Below are 17,033 nucleotides of genomic sequence, written 5' to 3'. Positions count from 1 at the left end.
GGGTGTTCATGCATATACAAAAAGGCCTATATCATTTTAAAAAGACAGTAAATGACGAAACACAGCTTACATATTATGCCATGCCACCAATACCATAGTCAGTGCCTTCAAAAAGTTACTGTGCCTCATTTGTTGCGCATGCTGGCTTTGTTTTATGCATATGTATTTGCTTATTGTTTATTCCGCCTAGTCTGCCGCATTTCCCAATATTTAATAACGTTTAACATTTTCCCATTAAAAAAATTGCAGATAGGAACTCTTGAGAGATTGATAGAGAAACAGAAATGTGTGAAAGAAACAAGTTTGTGCTGCTGGAAAGTTTATCCATCATTTTTTTTTAATCTTCACATTTTGACAAGTTTGATAAAATTAATCAAATGATTGAATAATGTATCATGGGTACAAGAATAAACCGTCTTTAATTTGAATAGGGACAGGCTCCCCTCCCGTTCAAACTTCTCCAATTTTCTCCATTTTTTATCCGGATGGAGGACATATGGCACTTAAAACATCTGAAGGTTAAAAATATGCAAATCGTTAATTACTCCCATTTAACCCACTCTTTCAACAACCTCTGTTCACAAACCATCATTGGGACCCACTTCTATGCGGGCTTTGAGAAGAAGAGGAGATGAAACAGTGTAAGAAAGAAAAGAAACTTACCCATATATACTAGATTTCAATTTCCATTTTTTATAAAAGTTTCAAGATTTCAATTTCATTTCTTTTCTTACGCTTTCTTAGAGACCAAAAAGTGAAAAATGGTGATGAGAAAAGAGTGAAATTTGGAAATCACCAGGTGGGCTTTATGAGGAGATGAAGATCTGAGAGAAGTAACGAGAGATTGTCAAAAATATTCGAAACTTCTAAGTTTTAATGTTAGAACTTTCCCCTTGAATCTAATGTATTTTTGATTCGTTTGCCAAGGGTGTTAGTGGGTGGCTTCTCCGACATCATTCTGACAGCTCCTTGCCGTCCGTTTGCCAAGAATGTTGGTGTTTGGAAGGTGGGTTTGTGAATGGAGAATGCTGAAAGAGATAGACAAGATGAGAGTAAACAAGGTTTGATGTGGCATTTTTTTGACGTTTTGATGTTTTAAGTGCTACGTGTCCTCCATTCGGATAAAAAAAATGAGAAAATTGGAGAAATTTGAACGGGAGGGGAGCCTGTCCCATTTGAATATTATTTTCACTTTAGTAAGATTTAGGTACAGTACTTAAATACTGTTCTTTAGATTCTCTTTTTAAGATTTTATCATGTGGATTTTTTCTCATGGGATGATGAAAGTATATTTTTTAATTAAGTAGTCACATAGTTGAATATTAAGAGTGAAACTTAAGGAACAACACATAAGGTACTGTATCTAAGTTTTGTCATTTTCACTTTACTTCTTTATCAAGACAAGTCTAACACCCATAAAAAAAAAAAAAAAAAAAAAAAAAAAAAAAAAAAAAAAGAAAAAGAAAAAAAAAAGAAAAAAAAAAAAAAAAAGTGTTAGAAAAATGGTTAAATGTTCAAAACCATTATTCCTAATGGCTTAAGATTTTAGACAAAAATAGAAATTTATAGACCTTAACTAGTTCTATCATCTTTTTGCCCATCTAGAAGTTCTAGCCTATTTGAATTTCTCGTGATAATATACAGGCTCTTTCCAATTATTTTGGCAATATATTTTGATCAATGGTTTGGGGTGCAAATCTTTTATACCGTTTTTTATATTTTACTTTGTATATTTATTCCGCCTAGCCTGTTGCATCTGAGTGTCCGAAACAAACCCAAGGCTAATATTCAATAATGTTAACATTTTCCCATTAAAAATTAGGCAGACAGTAACTCTTTGAGAGATTGGTAGACCAGCCGAAGTGGGTGAAAGAAAGTAGTTTGTGTTGTAGTAAAGTTTACCTATCAGTTTTTTCATCTTCACACTTTGATAAGTTTGATAAAAAATTTTAGGGTGCGTTTGTTTCACCTGAAAAGCATTTCAGGAAATCATTTTACACCCTACCGTGTGTTTAGTTGTACATGAAAAAATTGGTCAAACGGAAAATCATTTCTGTTGACTGTAAAATGTGACTGGCTAAAGTGTAAAATAGATTACAGATCTATTTTACCTTTAAACCATTTCCAGAAAAAAAAAAAAAAAAAAAAAAAAAAAAAAAAAAAAAAGCATCGAACCAAGAGAGAGAGAGAGAGAGAGAGAGGCCGGTCACCTGAACTTGAGATCGACGACACCGCCCTCTGGGCCGTGCCTCTCCCTCATCACTGATCGCCAGCCATCACTGATCCACCCCTCCCTCATCACTGATTGCCAGCCATCACCGATCCACAAACACCCAAGACCCATCTCTCCGATCGCCAGCCATGCCCGACGAGACAGGTTGAGCTCCGATCTTGACAACCAACCGCAGGCCATGCACCATCGTCACCACCCAAGACCGATCTCGTCGTTGTCGCTAAAGACCTCGTCGCTGCTGAAGACCGATCTCTCTTTCCCTCAATCTCTCAATCTTTCTCTCTTTGATCTCTGTTTTTTTTTTTTTTTTTTTTTTTTTTTTTTTTTGTGGTGGTGGTGTGGGTGGTGGTTTTTGTATTGTGTGGTGGTGGGTTTTGTGTGGATAGTGGTGGATTTTCTGTGGGTGCTAGTGTGTGGGTGGTGGTGGATTTTCTATGGATGGTGATGGATTTTCTGATATAAAATTTGTTTGGAAGCTGAGAAAATGTGAAAAATTTGTAGGAAAATAGCATTTACAGAATGTTACCAAACACTGGAAATCGTTTTTCGAAATATTGTCCATTGCACACCGAAACACCTGGATTTTAATTTCCTTACAGGAATTCATTTTCCCCTACATTCATTTTACACTCAAAATTTGATTTATATCGAACCAAACGCAGTCTTAAATTTTAAGAACAAGCTATAATGTATCATGGTACGAGAATAAATAGTCTTTAATTTGAATCTGATGTGAAAAGACGTGTTAGAAAATAAGTGTAAGTACTTTCAGGTTTTGTCTTTTTTTTTTTTTTAGTTAAAAGGCATTCAATTCAAATTAACAAAAGAAGAGTTAAACAGTTACAGATGCTGTACTGGCAGAAGTAAGCCTAGCATAATACAAGCCATTATTATCCTTAGCAACTAAAGTCTCAAGTTTAGCAGTAAAAGGAAATTCAAAAACAGCAAAATCTTCCTTCATTGCACTGCCCCATTTTGCCAGCCAATCCGCGCATTTGTTGGCTTCTCTAAACACAGGTTTTGTCTTTTAATCAAACAAAACTAGGCTATTATCATTGTTGAGGAGGGAGAAAAGAATAACGTAAATGGTTTAATTGATTCGACCTGAGCTTTGAATTCGATTCAGCTCTGTGTGTGTGTGTGTTGTGTTGCATTTTGTAGAGTTTCTACTTAATAGAAATTTGAGAGAGAGAGAGAGAACCTTTGGTATTGATTCACTTAATGAACCTGCAGGCTGGAGACTTGTTTTGGGCTGTAGTTAATGAAGAGTAAATAATTACGGGTAGAGCCATGATAAGAATCTTTTCAATAGATGTAAATAAGTTTTTTTCATCAATATAGTTATACTTTTTTTTTTTATAAGAAACTGAAAACTTTATTCAAAATAGTCAAGAAAGAACATCATGTGGAAGAGCTTGCTCAAGAAAGTAAGGATTCTCTTCCATCCATACAATAAAATCATCTATGCCTCCCGCATACTTAGCTAATAAATGGGCTGGTCTATTGCCCTTTCTTTTTACATGAGAAAATTCAAGCCGCCTAAAGACCTTACATAAATCCCGCATCCCATCCACAATCGAAGTTACTAATGAAGGTGGTAAGGAAACTTCACAAAGAGCATTGTAAATGACCAATGAATCACCCTCCAAAATAACATCTTGGATACCAATGTCCCTCGCAAGGAGCAACCCAGCTTCAAACGCTTTGGCCTCTGTCTCCAACGCACCCAACAGATCCAAAACCTTCTTACTCATCGCTGCCTCTACTCGTCCTCTATCATCCCTAATTATAACACCCAAGCCCACTGCCTTCTGAGATGCAAACACATCCCCATCCACATTGATCTTAAACCAATTTGCCTGAGGAGGAAGCCAAGACCCAGTCCTCTCCACTACTACTGGTGCAGACCTCCCACACTCATTTGCTGCCCAGTACTCCTCCAAATATTGCGTCGCCCACCTCACCACATCCTTGCCGGCCTTCCTTACACCACTGAGTCTAACCTCATTCTGATGAAACCACAATGCCCAAGCTATGGTAACCATCCTAGCCACCTTATCCTCTTCAACCCGATCTAGAATAACCATTTTCCACAGCAGGTCCATGAAAGAACAACAGTCAAACCGATCCACCAAGCCCACCAGCTTTGAACATGACCACGCCTCTTGAGCCTTGACACAGCCCCATAACACGTGACCTGTAGACTCAGCCATCAACCCACATGCATCACAAGTGTCATCTAGCACCACTTTTCGTCAAGCAAGATTGACCTTTGTAGGAAGAGCCTCACGGCAAGCCCTCCATACAAAATGACGTGTCTTTTGTGGAACTGGTAAACTCCAAACTTTCTTCCAAAACCTTCTAACCAGACCTGCATCCGAACTAGCACCTCTTCCTATGGCTTAGGAGATGGACACAGCCAAAGAATAAGCGCTTCGAACACTAAATTGGCCATTAGGGGACAAAGCCCAGATCAGTTTGTCCTCAGGCAGTCTAGAACTTAATCGAATGCTCTTTATCAATTCAACTTCATGAGGCAAAAACAAAACATCAATGACAGAGACTTTCCAACTAGCACTTGATGAATCAATGAGGCCACTAACCCGAGTGTTCCCATTCAAAAACAAATTAGGAGACACCACCTTATACGTGGAAGATAAAGGCAACCATTTATCCTCCCATACTCGGATTCGCTCTCCATTCCCTACCCTCCACCTCATACCCTCCTTAACTATATTTTGCGCAGCTATAATACTTCGCCAAGTATAAGAAGGATTACAGCCAATTTTTGCTTCAAAAAAGTCACAACGTGGGAAATATTTAGCCTTTAAAACCTTGTACATCAGAGAGTTTTGATCCGTTTGGAGTCTCCATTCTTGCTTAGCAAGAAGAGCCAAATATAATTGTTACAGCTTTTTGAACCCCATACCACCATTGGCCTTCAGTTCACACATCTTCTCCCAACTAAGCCAAGCTATCTTTTTCTCATTCTTCCTTTGTCCCCACCAAAAGTTACGAATCATAGTTGTCAGATCCTCACAAAGGGCATCCGGTATTTTAAAGCAACTCATGGTGTATGTAGGGATAGCCTGAGCCACTGCCTTAATAAGAATCTCCTTACCCGCCTTTGATAAAAAATTTTCCTTCCAACCCTCCAATTTCTTCCCCACCTTATCCTTTATGGCATTAAATGTACTCCTTTTGTTCCTACCCACAAGAGACGGTAGACCAAGATACTTCTCATGTTGTTTAATAACTTGGGCACCAAACCTTTGCTTTATCTCCTCTTGGACTTCATGTGATGTATTGCTACTAAAGAACAAAGACGTCTTGGCTCTATTTAATTGTTGACCCGAAGCCCTTTCATAAACTTCCAATATTCTTTGCAAGGCTTCACAATTATCTAGAGTAGCCTTACAAAATATCAGACTATCATCTGCAAAAAATAGATGAGAAAGCTTTGGACCACCACGAGAAACAACAAGACCCTCCAAAGAGCCATTCTCCACTGAAGATTTTATGAGAGCTGAAAGACCTTCTGCACATAACAAGAAAAGATAAGGTGATAGGGGGTCACCTTGTTGGATACCCCTAGAAGGAATAATACGGCCTCTAGGATGCCCATTAATATTAATGGCATAAGAAACAGTGGACACACATTGCATAATTAACCTTCTCCAATGTTCCACAAAACCCAATTTCTCCATAATTTTATCAAGGCAAGTCCATTCCACCCGATCATAGACCTTTCTCATATCGAGTTTAAGCGCCATTTCCCCTATCTTTCCTCCCTTTTTCTGACTAATGTGATGCATAGTTTCAAAAGCAACTATCACATTATCAGTGATTAACCTTCCATGCACAAAAGCACTTTGGGTATCACTAATAATAGATGGCAAAATCTTCTTCAGTCTATTAGCAATAGCCTTAGAAGCCATTTTGTAAACCACATTACATAGGCTAATAGGCCTATAATCAGTAACCATTTTTGGTTCTTTAACTTGTGGGATAAGCACAATACTAGTATCATTGAAATTAGGAGGAAAAATACCAAAATTAAGGAAATTGAGTACCGTATTAGTGACCACCTCACCACTAGTCGACCAAAAGTGCTGAAAGAAAAGAGGTGGCATCCTGTCCTGACCAGGGCCCTTTAGAGGGTACATTTGCTTTAATGCCAATCTGAGTTCCTCTCCAGTAAAAGGCTTGAGCAACATTTTATTCACAGAGGGAGTAACCTTCGGCTGTATAGCTTGGAGAAGCTTTGAAAAGTCTGATGGGCTACTAGAAGTGAAAAATTATTGTAATACTCCACCACCACCTCCTCAATCTTACCCTCATCCTCTTGCCAAACGCCATCAGCATCCATTAGCCCTTCTATCAAATTCTTCCTTTGCCTTGATGAAGCTTTAGCATGAAAGAAACTTGTGTTACGATCCCCACCTTGAAACCAATTTAGCCTAGCTCGTTGTCTCCACATTGTATCCTCCTTTTCTAGCCGACAATTCAATTCATCTCTTGTAAATTTTAATGCTTGAATCAACTCCGGATTTGAAGGTTGAGATTCCAGCCACTCAAGTCTTCGTTGCAAGTCTGATATGTTTCTTCCAACATGACCGAAAACATCTTTGTTCCATGCCTCCAATCTATCACAGCAAATCTTCAAACAACTATTCAGCTCCCAACCCGAAGATGCAATTACACCTTCCTCTCATGCAGACCGCACCACTTCCTCACAACTGGATTCCTTCAGCCACATAGATTCAAACTTAAAACTTCGCTTCACCCTCTTACATTTGGAACCAGCCACCATACGAAGGAGTAACATTGAATGATCAGAAGCCAAAGTAGATTGATGGTATAGTTTAGCAGCTGGAAATAATTCCAACCACACCGCCGTAGCCAAAGCACGATCCAATCGTTCCCGAATTTGAGTACCATCTGCCTTTTGATAAATCCAAGTAAACCTGGGCCCTACAAAACCAATATCTTTTAGATCACAAAAATTAATAACATCAATAAAATTACCCATCTGTTGTCGAGGTCGCCCACCCCCTCCTTCTTTTTCAGATAAGCTAGTTAGCTCATTAAAATCCCCAATAACTAGCCATGGAAGGGCTGCCACCCCCTTCAAATGTTTTAACTTCGCCCAAGACTCAAGTCGCCTAGTTGTTTCAGGATTGCCATAGAAGCCAGTCAAATGCCATCTACCCAACCCCCGACCATCAGAAACTAACACATCAATGTGATTCAAAGAAAATGTTAAGAGCTCAATTTTTATTTCATCTTTCCACAATAAAGCTAAGCCCCCACTCCTTCCATTGCTTGGCACTACCCAACTTTTTTTCATATTACACTCGTTCTTAACCTTCTCCATCCATTCCTCACTGGACTTTGTCTTCATCAAGAAGACAATAATGGGATCTTCCTTCTTAATAGCCTTTTCCAAGGCTTTAACTGTCTGGAGGTTCCCAAGCCCCTGGTAGTTCCAACTGAGAAGACTCATAGCTCCCGGCGGGGTTGCTCAGCAACCTCCGCCGATGTTGAATTCAATGCCATTGAAGCACTTAGATTACTAGACACCTCATCTATTTTCAAACGTTTTTCCCCACCCTCCTCTGTATCAACATGCATGTAACTAGCACCTCCTTTTCTCTTTTACCCACTTTCCACACTAGTATCAATCTCATTACTAGAACTAGTCGTGCTGCCCCCAACTTTCTGCCCTCTCCCTCGGCCTGAAGTCTTTAAACCAACCCTTACATGTTCACCCTTTTTACTTCGTGGTCTACCTTGAGTGCGACGCATGCCTTTTAAATTATTATTCAAAGAACTCAGCCCCTGACTACCACATTCAGTCACACCTGTTGAACCCCCATCCAAATTATTGTCTCTCACTGCATGACTCTTAGTGCATGGAATACCCAATACCGAATTACCCAAAACCTCCAACTCCTGTGACTCCAAGTTCGGCCCTTCATTCCTTTCAGCAGCATCCCCACCTAACACTAGACTCTCCTCCTAAACCAGCAACGTATGGGGATTAACTTCCGTAGGGGTTGAGCTCTTAATGCCAAATTGGATTGCTTCATCAATATCGCGTATAGCCTCCTCAAAGTCCTAGGCACCGATCAAAGCACCCTTCCCCGTCGTGACCAGCAACTCACCTTCATTCCCCAGCTCTTGTCCGTATAGTTCAGCCTCCATTGCACTCCCACCTTCTTGATCACAGTCCGGAACCAGCCCTGCACCCACCGCCTCTGTTGCACCCTGAAACAACCTCGTTTGATCCCTTACTGCAACGTCTTGGCCAACCTGCCTTGCGTTAGTTGAAGGCTTACGTGTTACCTCATAGCCTTTCACCTCCACAATGGATTTCCTGGCCGGGTTGAATTGCGGAGCTCGTAACCATGGACCAAATTGCTGCTCACTCAACTGTAAAGATCCTTTACTACTAAGCCATAAAATACAATCTTTATCATCATGCGAAACTTGGCCGCACCAGTAACAAATATTCGGCAAACGTTCATACATAAAAGCCACCCAATCATTCCCCTGTCCATCCCAAGAGATCTTCCTCCCTCTGCATAAGGGTTTTGTAATATCCACCTCCACGCGAATACGCATAAAATTACCTCCTCGCATCTCCCCCACATCCTTAGATTTAACAACAGTCCCAATTGTTTCACCAATGCTCATGGCTGCCTCCACCGTTAAAAGCGCAAACGAAAGGTTGTGGAGTTGAACCCAAAAAGTCGTCTTCTCAAACCGAAGATTTTGGATTGGCACTGTCCCATCATACCTTAGAAAAGCCACGAGATGGCGATCAAAAGCCCACGGCTCGCCTTGGAGAACCTTCTCCACATCAACTTCCAATTCAAACGCAATTAATGCAATATTATTACCCCCGTCACTCACCTCAAAACTACCTCGAGTACGCCATATCGGATGGAAGGTTCTTGCTACTGCTTCAATGTTGATGGATCTCCTTGTGAAAAATTTCGCAGCCAGGACAAAGTTCAAATTCTTCTTATTCCTAGTCAGGCCCACTTTCCTCTCTTCACTCTCTGTTAGTGACAAACGCTGCCATCTGTTTTCTAAATCCTCCATACCTGAGTTCCCACAAGCCCTACAAACGCATACAAGAAGTAAAACCTACTCACCGCCCTACTAATATCGAAGTACTAGAGGGGACTCAACCTCCTTCTCCGAAAAGAAGGGAAACCTTGCTGCTACCGTAAAGAGTAGGAAACCCTAGCCGCCACAGAGAACTGCCACAATATAGTTATACTTTTGTTTTAGTTTAACTTATTTTTTAAGTCTAATAAAATAATGATAATAATTTTTTCAATATCACAAGATTATCATATCACAGTATGTGAGATTTAAACATATAAAACTCACTTATATTACAGACATTATAAAAGAGAAATCTCGTGAAACTCTCCTAAATAATAATAAGATACTCTTCCATAATTTGCGCATTTCATTTGATAACAAATAAAGGAGAGACAAGAATTGATGGGCTACGACCAATAGTGGTCGAACATTTATTATTTAACACTAAACACAGCAGAGTTATTGGGGGCATTTTGTGTAGGGACCAATATAGGAAATAACTACTCATGCTCCCCAACTTTAGTTAAAACTTTTTTTTTTTGGGAGAAATAACTTCAGTTAAAACTTAGAATCAAAGTCAAACATCTTTTCCTCCGATCTTTTCTTCAATCTATGTTTTTAAATCTTAGGCGTGATTTTAGGTACCATCCGGCTGAATTCTAATTCACGCAAACATAATTCAGCCAAAAAAAAAAAAAATCATGAAATCATAAAAATATAAAATATACATTCAACCCTTTCTTTTTTGGATTTAAAGCTGAAAACATGCAAACATACACATGAATCTATCCGGACCCTCAAAGTTATTTCTATTTATGGGTTTTAACTAGTTCAATTAATAAATTTATTTATAGTCAAATAAAGGACCTCTATTCGAATTCTTGTCATATGAAAATTTAGTCAATAGAGTATATTGTTAAATAATAAAAGCAATTTTCATAAATTATGGAGGAGTAGGACACTCCAACACATAGGTTCAAATATATGTTATTTACTTTACAAAAAAAAAAAAAAAAAAAAACCTCTGTTCCTAACCCAAAAAATATTTATTTATTTAAAAAGTTAACATATACATTTTTTTTTTGAAATAATTAAAATGAGAACTTTAAATCACGATCTTAAACTTAAAAAAGTGATAGTTGCAATTTCAGTTAATTTCAAACAGTGCGGAATGGCGTTGACTATTTGAAGGTGGCGTGGGATACTCAGACAATGCCGAGTGCTGACATAACTTTCTCGCATTTTCTTCCATAGTCTTTGTCTTTCCATCCAATCAAACGGCACTTCCTCATTAATTTTCCCACTCAACTAATAGTACTAGTACCAAATTGGGGTATGTGCTCGTTGGCAATCTAAAATTTTCCCACTCACAAAAAATGGAAATTGACTCCTCAGAAAGCTCCAATTGGCTCTTTGACTATGGCTTTGGAGACCCATTTCCGTCTTCCATCTCCGGTAGTTTCAGCTGGGCCCCACAACCCCTCAATTGTTCCTTCAATACCAGGTTGGGGTCTGTTTTGCTTAACTTAACTTCCCTGTTTGGTTACCGAGAAAGTGAAGGAATACAAAAGGAGAAAGTAGGAACATTGAAGTTTTATTATGTCTTCCTTTTTCCTAGGTTGTATGCAATAAGGTCCAAACACGTGCTCTTTGCTGTTTTAAGACTAATATTTGGCAATAGTTTGTTTTGGTAAATAAATTATCTTTACTTTTAGTCAGCCTTGTTAGAACTTAGAATTGTGCTTGTTGAAATAATTATCTCATATGTGTCAGTTTAACGTGTTCATGAGTAATAAGTACATTAGTTGGACTGAAAACCAGTAGAGTTTACAACTTATGTTCAATTAATTTTCGCAAATTATGGTTTTAAGCTGTAAAAATATTTAAAAAAAAATAATAAAAATAAAAATTTCCTGACTTTTCACAAGTGATGTGTACAAAAGTTGGAGAATTCTAGGAAGGTGCTGTTCTAGAATCTAGGTTATGGCTTCTCTAGAAAGATGTACGTCATTACGGTTGTGTTCTGATCAACTCTCAAGGTAACAATGATAGAGAATCTATAATATACTAGGATATGTATAATGATAAATCCATGTCAACAATACTTTCATAACAAATCCTAAGTGACAGGTCATTATTAGCTGGAAAAAAAAATAAATAAATATATATATATATATATTTATATATATTCAGTGATGATTTCAAATTAAAATTAGTAATAACTTATCACTTAGAATTTGGTGTGAAAGAGTTGTGAAAATTTTGTGGACGTAGTACTTTTCTATGAACTATTACCCTATAAAGGAAAGTGTCTTTAAACAAATATTGTAGAATTATTGAACTCTTGGGCGCTTTTGTTAATCTGATTTATTGCCTAATTAGTTGACTGAATATTGTGTAATTAATTACCATGTCATACCACTAATTTTAACTATGCAAGTCTTTTGCGATATTCCTTAACCATTCCCCAAATCAAATTGAGTGCACCGGTAGCTCTTTTGCAAGTTGCAGATAAAATCATTTTGGGGGTTCTATTGCTCCCCATTTTCTGTGGTTTTTGTTTTCTGTTGTTGGTAGTAATAGATTGATGTTACTTCTGTAGCTTGACAGTTTGCTCAAGGTTTTAGATTTCTCCTCAAATTGGCGATATAAGATATTTCTTGATCAGTATGTAAAGCAATGTTTCCTCTGCTGTAGTCCTTTATGTTCAAAAGTTCTCTTTCTATTTGTTTGGGTGGATTGACAAAAACAATTCTTATCTTAAATGTAATATCATGTTTTCATTTTGAAGCCAAAAAAATAAAAGCACTCAAATGTCAGCTGTAGAAAAAAAAGGAAGTTATATTATGTAATTCGGAATAGGAGCAATAGATCTTATACATATGTGTAGTAATGTGATTATGTTTCTCAGTTTTTCTTGATGTCCTGATCACATGCTATTTGTTCCCAGTGCGGAAGTGGATTGCTCATTTAGAGATTCAGATAGCCTCAAGGAAGTTGGTCATCGGAAACGGTAAATTTCTCCTTCCTTTTCTTGTGCAAGAAAGATAACGACATGTTTCCATGTATAAGGTATATGTATTCAATGATAGATTGTAATCTGGTGTTTTTACCACTCACAATGGATAGATAGATCTGTAACATTGTAAACTTACTTGTGTGTTAATTTTTGGCATCTAGTTGTCTTTTCTAATCCTAAATAGGTGAGATGACCAGTCTAGGATTCTTAAGGTCAAAGCACTATTACTGGTTTGTTGTAGATCTTGAAGGGGGAATGGGAATCTGTTGGGAGTGGTTCATTCATATGCAAAATTGCTATGCTTTATTATACAGGCAAGTTTTGCTCTGTATGAAGTTGAAGTGGAAATAGATCAAATTGAATTCTCTTGAGAAAACCTACTGCCAACATTTCTACACTCAACCAACAAGAGGTTCTCTCAATTGAGTAACTTAGCAAACATGAGAAAAATAGGAAGGTGTGAAAAGTACAGAGATGGGTGTCATCTTTAGTCTCAACTGTGTGTGTGGGTCATACTTTGACAACAACATACCAAAAACCAATAACATTTCGGCCATAATTTTCTATGTCATATTATAGATCTAGTGGGAATACAATCAATGACATGTTGATGATAATTCGACCCCCTCCTCCCCCCTTCACAATAAAATTTAAAAAAAAAAAAAAAAAAAAAAAAAAAACTTTTACACAAAAGTTGTGGGTTCTATTGTATAGATGGGTTCTATGGTGTGTTTCATGCAACCCTGATAAATTAACTTATTGAGTTTGGTTGGATTCCCTCCAATAATATGAAACTTAATTAGTCGTTCCAGATTTATGGGAATAGTTATTGGCTGCACTTGAGATTTCATAGTTGCTACTTCATCTACTGACAGACGGCTTGCTCTTATTCAATTATTGGGCTGACTTATTTTAATATACAATGCACACTGATATATACTTTCCAAAAAAGGAAAAAGGAAAAGGAACATGATACAAGTTGTGTAAATTTTAAATCTTGAATTGGCAACCATGCCTTACATTTTAAATAGGTAGAGATGATCTTCTAGTGGATGCTCAAACCAATGGATCAGAGGAATCATAATGACAAAAGGTTTGGGAAATGATATTCCTTTTGAATTCAAACACCAGCAAATGCAAATTGAGTTGCTCATATTCTATTATCCTAAACAATTTCTACAATGTTTTCCCCTTGAAAAATAAACTGCAATGCTGCTTCAACAAATAAAAGGCAATCACAAATATAAGCTTTGTATTATACACACACACACACAAGTATATATTACATTCAGTTGAGGTATGATGTGATTGCAAATAGTTGTGATTGAGACTTATTTTCTTTAAATAAATAATTTTTTTTAATGGTGACTCTCTCTCTCTCACACACACACACACATATTATGTTTCCTAAATTTTTCTGCAAATTTTCTTATAGGTTGAGGCCTGAATCATGTATTGCATCTGCCTCAAAAGCATGCCGGGAGAAACTGCGAAGAGATTGGCTGAATGAGAGGCATGCTATTGTTCGTTATATTTTCTTATTGAGTGTTCTCCGCATTCTAATTCTCACATTAAATTTGGTGTGATTTCAAGGTTTCTAGAATTGGGTTCTATCCTGGAGCCTGGAAGGCCGCCCAAAACAGACAAGGCTGCCATTTTGGCTGATGCTATTCGAATGGTGACCCGGTTAAGAAGTAAAGCTCAGAAGCTGAAGGAATCAAATGAAAATTTGCAAGTGAAGATTAAAGAATTGAAGGTTGGATTATTTTGGAGTGGGATCTTTCTTTATCTTTTTGGAGGATTTACTTCATTTAAAAATTGCTCCGTCATCTGCATTTCATTTTATCAATTATCCTCCCTAGCTGCATACTCGTCACATATGTATGGGTAACTGGTTGCATTATGCATGGACGTAACTTTTGCTTGCCCTTTTTCTGTGCAGGCTGAGAAGAATGAGCTTCGTGATGAGAAGCAGAGGCTCAAGGCAGACAAAGAGAAGTTGGAGCAGCAAGTCAAAGCAACAAGTACACCACAATGCTTCCTGGCTCATCCCACTGCAATGTCGACTGCATTTGCTGCCCAAGGGCAAGTTTCTAGCAACAAGTTGATACCTTTTATTGGTTACCCCAGTATTGCCATGTGGCAATTCATGCCACCTGCTGCAGTTGATACATCACGGGATCATGTACTACGCCCTCCAGTTGCTTAAAATGGAAGGCCTTCCATGGTTTGGCTCATAATACCATTTACCTGTAATGCTAGGATGCTTTTTTTTTTTTTTTTTTTGGGGTTATTGATTTCAATTGCTTGTGTGTTTTTAGTTTCATGTACTGTAAAGAAATATAATTTATTAGGAAGCAATCCCATTTTATTGCTTAGAGGAAAAGACATTTCATGTCATGAGTTAATCATATGGAACTCTTGTAGTGATCTCACATGTCCTAGTATAGTGCAATGTTGTATATACCATATTGGTACAGATTGGACATAGGAATGATATATTTTGGTTCCGATCTGTATCATTTTAGGATTATTGTATATATTCACAATATGGAGTCGATTTCTTTTGCATCACCTGTTGGTTTTTTACTAATCTAGTGCCTAAACTTGCAGCAGTTGAGCTTGTTGAGTAGCAGGTTATTAGTCAATCCATGGCAGTATAGTTGTTTATCTTTTAGCCTTTTTGTTCGGGTTTGGTGTAGGCTGGTTTAAACTTTAAACTTGGAGGTAGAGCATCATATATAATATATTGTAATTCTTCCAGTAGTGTGGAATATATTAATGAATCAGATAAAAATCTGCAACTACAGCTGTATTATTTGCCCGTATTTAATGTTAAAGAAAATTTAGTCATGTCAAATTCTTCAAAGAAAAGTGTAGTTAGAGAGGGTTTTGCGGAAAGAGGATTTGTAGAAATATAAACGAACAAGAAATCCCAACATTAATTGCTAGATAGAGAATTAAAGGAGGCTCACCATTAATCGTGAGATTACATTATGCTTGTGCTATGAACTTGTTTCCAAAATGCGTCAACAGGTAAAATAATATTTTGCCACAATAAATATTCCTCACAAAGAAATAATCCAATGCTTAGTATGCCTGAAGCATTGTCATTACAAAGATGATCCCCATTATGATGGGGACAAGAAAACCGCCTTTGTGAGCTGATGAGGAAGGTGGTTTTGCTGAAGTTGCAGATGGTGTTGGAGATGGTACAGTGGGGGTGGATTTTGGCGTTTGAGCTGGTGAGGAAGAATGACTTTCTGAAGCTGGAGTAGGAACCAATGGAGTCACCGATGAAGTTGGTGGTTTACTTGAATAAGGAGATGCGGGTGGTGGGGCTGATGTTGCAAGAGTGTCTATTTGAACTTTCATTCCTTGGCTACAATGTCCACTTGTTCCACAGATGAAGTATTTCTTGCCTTGTGAAGAGAGTGGGATGCTGGTGGTGCCACCACTGTAAGATTGAATTGGGTTACTTGCTTGGCAAGAGTCATAGTCTGACTTTGAAACCTCAAGCACATCATGGTTTGGTGCGTACTGAAAAACTGTGAATACATTTAGTCAGCTTTGACTCTCTTTTCTCCATCAAGCTTAATCAAATTATTACAGGCTGGATAATATGAAAACCACAGCATAAATAGATCTCTAGTATATTGAAAGTGGCTCATTTATAAATACATGTTACTTACTCAGATTATCTCCAACTAAAAATGATTGAGATGAAGCCCATGTTTGCAAGTCGGTGCTTGTATCCCACCCGTTTGCGCCTCCGACTGTGTAATTTGCCCCCATACCTAAATTGATGAGCATGGCTAATATAGCCAAGCTCATTAATGTTGATCTCAGCATTGCCATTTCTGGGGCCTAGAAGTAGAAAATTGGAAAAGATGGCAAAATGATGAAAGTTAATCACAGAGAAACAATTGGATGGATTTCAGTTTGAGCTAGGAATTCTATATATAGAGGTGATATATAGGACGAGGAAGAGAGCCCTTTCACATTGAAGACATTGTTATTTTTTGGTCTACGGAGTCGGGAAGTCATGGAAAATAATTGGAAACGTAGAAAGTCAAAACTTCATGTTAGGGGATTTAATTATTCTTGCAATCCTCTCACAAAGGACAGGTCAGGGTTCGAGCATGTACAACCACATAGGCGAAAAGCTATTCATGTAGTGGTTATGGCAGCCATGTGATAGACATAGACCTGGCGTACCTAATCCCTGTATACAACTCAGGATTGCAGGAAATATATAAAGAACTAAAGAAGACTATTGTGAAGCTCTAATTAAAATGGAGGCATGAATGGATCTCCATTAGCAATAAAAATGATTGTTTAAAGTACTATGATTAACTTCAAGGTCAATGAGCTCTTCCAGTTCAGATGGCATATTTTTCCTTGTGAAAGTAACGGCAAGGGTGTTATCTGAAAAAGCTTATTTAGACCCAAATTATTCAGTGGATTAAACAAGTTAAGCCAATTGACCAATTATGTAAATAAGATTACCACAGGTTAATATTGAAATCTTGTATTCTTTAAGATGCATTTTGAACATTACAATTTAAAAACTTTATTTATTTATTTATTTTTTTTGGTGAGAATGAAATACGTGCTGAACTATATTCATCAACGAGGAAAATCAGACAAAACAAAAGTGCT

The 17,033-nt window shown here is 37.6% G+C and overlaps 3 protein-coding genes across 4 annotated transcripts; 1 reads left to right on the top strand and 2 right to left on the bottom strand.

Moving 5' to 3' along the window:
* Nucleotides 1–3,621: 3,621 nt before the first annotated feature.
* On the bottom strand, nt 3,622–4,446 carry LOC126696240 (uncharacterized). Its single transcript, XM_050393010.1, has one exon. The coding sequence runs from the start codon at nt 4,444–4,446 to the stop codon at nt 3,622–3,624; it is 825 nt and encodes a 274-aa protein (XP_050248967.1).
* Nucleotides 4,447–10,522: 6,076 nt separating this feature from the next.
* On the top strand, nt 10,523–14,945 carry LOC126695390 (transcription factor ILR3-like). 2 transcript variants are annotated; one of them, XM_050392118.1, is made up of 5 exons: nt 10,523–10,862; nt 12,303–12,365; nt 13,807–13,884; nt 13,965–14,127; nt 14,314–14,945. In XM_050392118.1, exons 1-5 carry the CDS (start codon nt 10,729–10,731, stop codon nt 14,578–14,580), a joined length of 705 nt encoding a protein of 234 aa, XP_050248075.1. In that variant the 5' UTR covers nt 10,523–10,728; the 3' UTR covers nt 14,581–14,945. The 2 variants fall into 2 exon arrangements, with proteins under 2 accessions (XP_050248075.1, XP_050248076.1); XM_050392119.1 differs by having other exon boundaries at nt 10,527–10,856.
* A 350-nt stretch (nt 14,946–15,295) lies between these two features.
* Nucleotides 15,296–16,414, bottom strand: LOC126695388 (uclacyanin 1-like). The gene is made up of 2 exons (XM_050392117.1): nt 16,064–16,414; nt 15,296–15,919 (listed from the first exon to the last, which is right to left on the bottom strand). The coding sequence occupies exons 1-2, from the start codon at nt 16,227–16,229 to the stop codon at nt 15,462–15,464; spliced, it is 624 nt and encodes a 207-aa protein (XP_050248074.1). The 5' UTR covers nt 16,230–16,414; the 3' UTR covers nt 15,296–15,461.
* Nucleotides 16,415–17,033: the final 619 nt, after the last annotated feature.

The sequence above is a fragment of the Quercus robur genome, chromosome 8 (assembly GCF_932294415.1).
Source record: "Quercus robur chromosome 8, dhQueRobu3.1, whole genome shotgun sequence".
Classification (NCBI taxonomy): Eukaryota; Viridiplantae; Streptophyta; class Magnoliopsida; order Fagales; family Fagaceae; genus Quercus; species Quercus robur.
This window is presented reverse-complemented; position numbering and strand designations above follow the sequence as displayed.

Coding starts and splice junctions, on each gene's coding strand:
- LOC126696240 (XM_050393010.1), bottom strand. CDS start 4,446: ATGGCTGAGTCTACAGGTCACGTGTTATGGGGCTGTGTCAAGGCTCAA.
- LOC126695390 (XM_050392118.1), top strand. CDS start 10,729: ATGGAAATTGACTCCTCAGAAAGCTCCAATTGGCTCTTTGACTATGGC. Junction 12,366..13,806: donor GAAGTTGGTCATCGGAAACG/GTAAATTTCTCC, acceptor ATTTTCTTATAG/GTTGAGGCCTGAATCATGTA. Junction 14,128..14,313: donor TGAAGATTAAAGAATTGAAG/GTTGGATTATTT, acceptor TTTTCTGTGCAG/GCTGAGAAGAATGAGCTTCG.
- LOC126695388 (XM_050392117.1), bottom strand. CDS start 16,229: ATGGCAATGCTGAGATCAACATTAATGAGCTTGGCTATATTAGCCATG. Junction 15,920..16,063: donor TTTAGTTGGAGATAATCTGA/GTAAGTAACATG, acceptor ATGTATTCACAG/TTTTTCAGTACGCACCAAAC.